Genomic DNA, 1541 nt, shown 5'->3' with positions numbered 1-1541 from the left:
AGCAGTTGTCAGCTTTTATTGCACCATACAATGTCACCCAGTAAAATATACCTCCAAATACCTACCTTTATTTTTCAATCTCTCTTTGGAATGCAGCCCCAAGATGGAGTAACACTATTAATATGCATTAAAATTCAAAACTTGTCCTGTTGCCTGGTTTATTTTGGGTCTGGTTATTTTTCATCGTACACCTTGGCATGTGAACCCTGTCCAAACTGTAGGTCTGAAAGGAAAGTCTTGCAAATGAGGTCCCAAAACAACAGTAGACATGTCCTTATTATAGACCTGTCTTCCAAAATGGAGGATATATTCAAATTTCAGTAACACCAGGCCCCTGAGGTACCTCTAACAACTACAGATATTTATTCTAACTAGGATGTGTTCAGGAAGTTCAAATGTTCACATGACTTCTCCCTGGAGATGTGCATGTAGCAATGAAAATAAGCAGGGGAAAATGATAAAAATAAGATTTACCTCCTTTGGAGAGTCTGAGTTTTCCCTCCCCAAATCACAGCTAAATGAGGTTATCTCTGAATTATTTCTCTCATGGAAATTTTAATATTAAAAACCAGGAAGGCATGCCATTGTTTTCAGTTGTGAAGATGAAGGGTTGTATACATTTTTAAATTAAAAGTAACTTTTTTCTTCTCCATGGGGCCCAGTGTGCAATGGCTGCAAACAGCAGCCTCCTTGGTAGTGTATGCAGCCTGTTGATTGTACAGGTTGCCCTAAGGGACCTTGGAGACAGTTTTTTCCAGTGGACATTGAGGTTTGGCCTCACTCTTTCTCCAATCTAGGCTCCAGACAGGTATGCGGGGTGCCTTTGGAAAGCCCAAGGGCACAGTGGCCAGGGTCCACATTGGCCAAGTCATCATGTCCATCCGTACCAAGTTGCAAAACAAGGAGCATGTGATTGAGGCCCTACATAGGGCCAAGTTCAAGTTCCCTGGCCACCAGAAAATCCACATTTCCAAGAAGTGGGGCTTTACTAAGTTTAATGTAGACAAATTTGAAGACATGGTGGCTGAAAAGCGGTTCATCCCAGATGGCTATGGGGTCAAATACATCCCTAATCATGGCCCCTTGGACAAATGGCAGGCTCTGCACTCATGAGAACCTCAGCACTGCCCTTCCCCATTCATGCCCACCAATAAATGATGCTTCCTGTCAGAAAAATAAATAACTTTGTTCTTTTTCTTATAACAAAAGTAATGTATATTCATCATAGAAAGCCTAACATAAAATAAAAGAGAAGAGAATTTTTAAAACTCACAATCACATCATCCATAGATAACCACTGTTGATATCTTGGTATATGATATATTCCCATATATAAATGGGATGCAATAAACCCCAGATGGTTTCTTATTAGGCTCTAGATTCACAATTAATGTAATTAGACCAAATCAGGGTTAATTCTTTGCTTCCAGGCAGTGGCACTGGATACTCAGCCTGAGGAAGCAAAGGAGGTATTGAATTGGAGGCAGAGAGCTGGTAGGAAGATAATCAGAGCAAAAAAGGGGACAAAACGTACTGAATTC

General features: G+C 40.6%; 1 protein-coding gene and 1 non-coding gene across 2 annotated transcripts; both read left to right on the top strand.

Moving 5' to 3' along the window:
- The first annotated feature begins 614 nt into the window (after positions 1-614).
- Positions 615-750, top strand: LOC122496725. Its single transcript, XR_006300916.1, has one exon. It is a non-coding gene; the product is annotated as a small nucleolar RNA SNORA70 (small nucleolar RNA).
- A 14-nt stretch (positions 751-764) lies between these two features.
- On the top strand, positions 765-1169 carry LOC122473883 (60S ribosomal protein L10-like). The gene has a single exon (XM_043564749.1). The coding sequence runs from the start codon at positions 811-813 to the stop codon at positions 1111-1113; it is 303 nt and encodes a 100-aa protein (XP_043420684.1). The 5' UTR covers positions 765-810; the 3' UTR covers positions 1114-1169.
- The last annotated feature ends 372 nt before the right edge of the window (positions 1170-1541 follow it).

Source organism: Prionailurus bengalensis, chromosome A1, assembly GCF_016509475.1.
Source record: "Prionailurus bengalensis isolate Pbe53 chromosome A1, Fcat_Pben_1.1_paternal_pri, whole genome shotgun sequence".
NCBI classification, from domain to species: Eukaryota; Metazoa; Chordata; class Mammalia; order Carnivora; family Felidae; genus Prionailurus; species Prionailurus bengalensis.
Note: the sequence above shows the minus strand (reverse complement) of the source record. Positions and strands in the feature narration are given on the sequence as shown.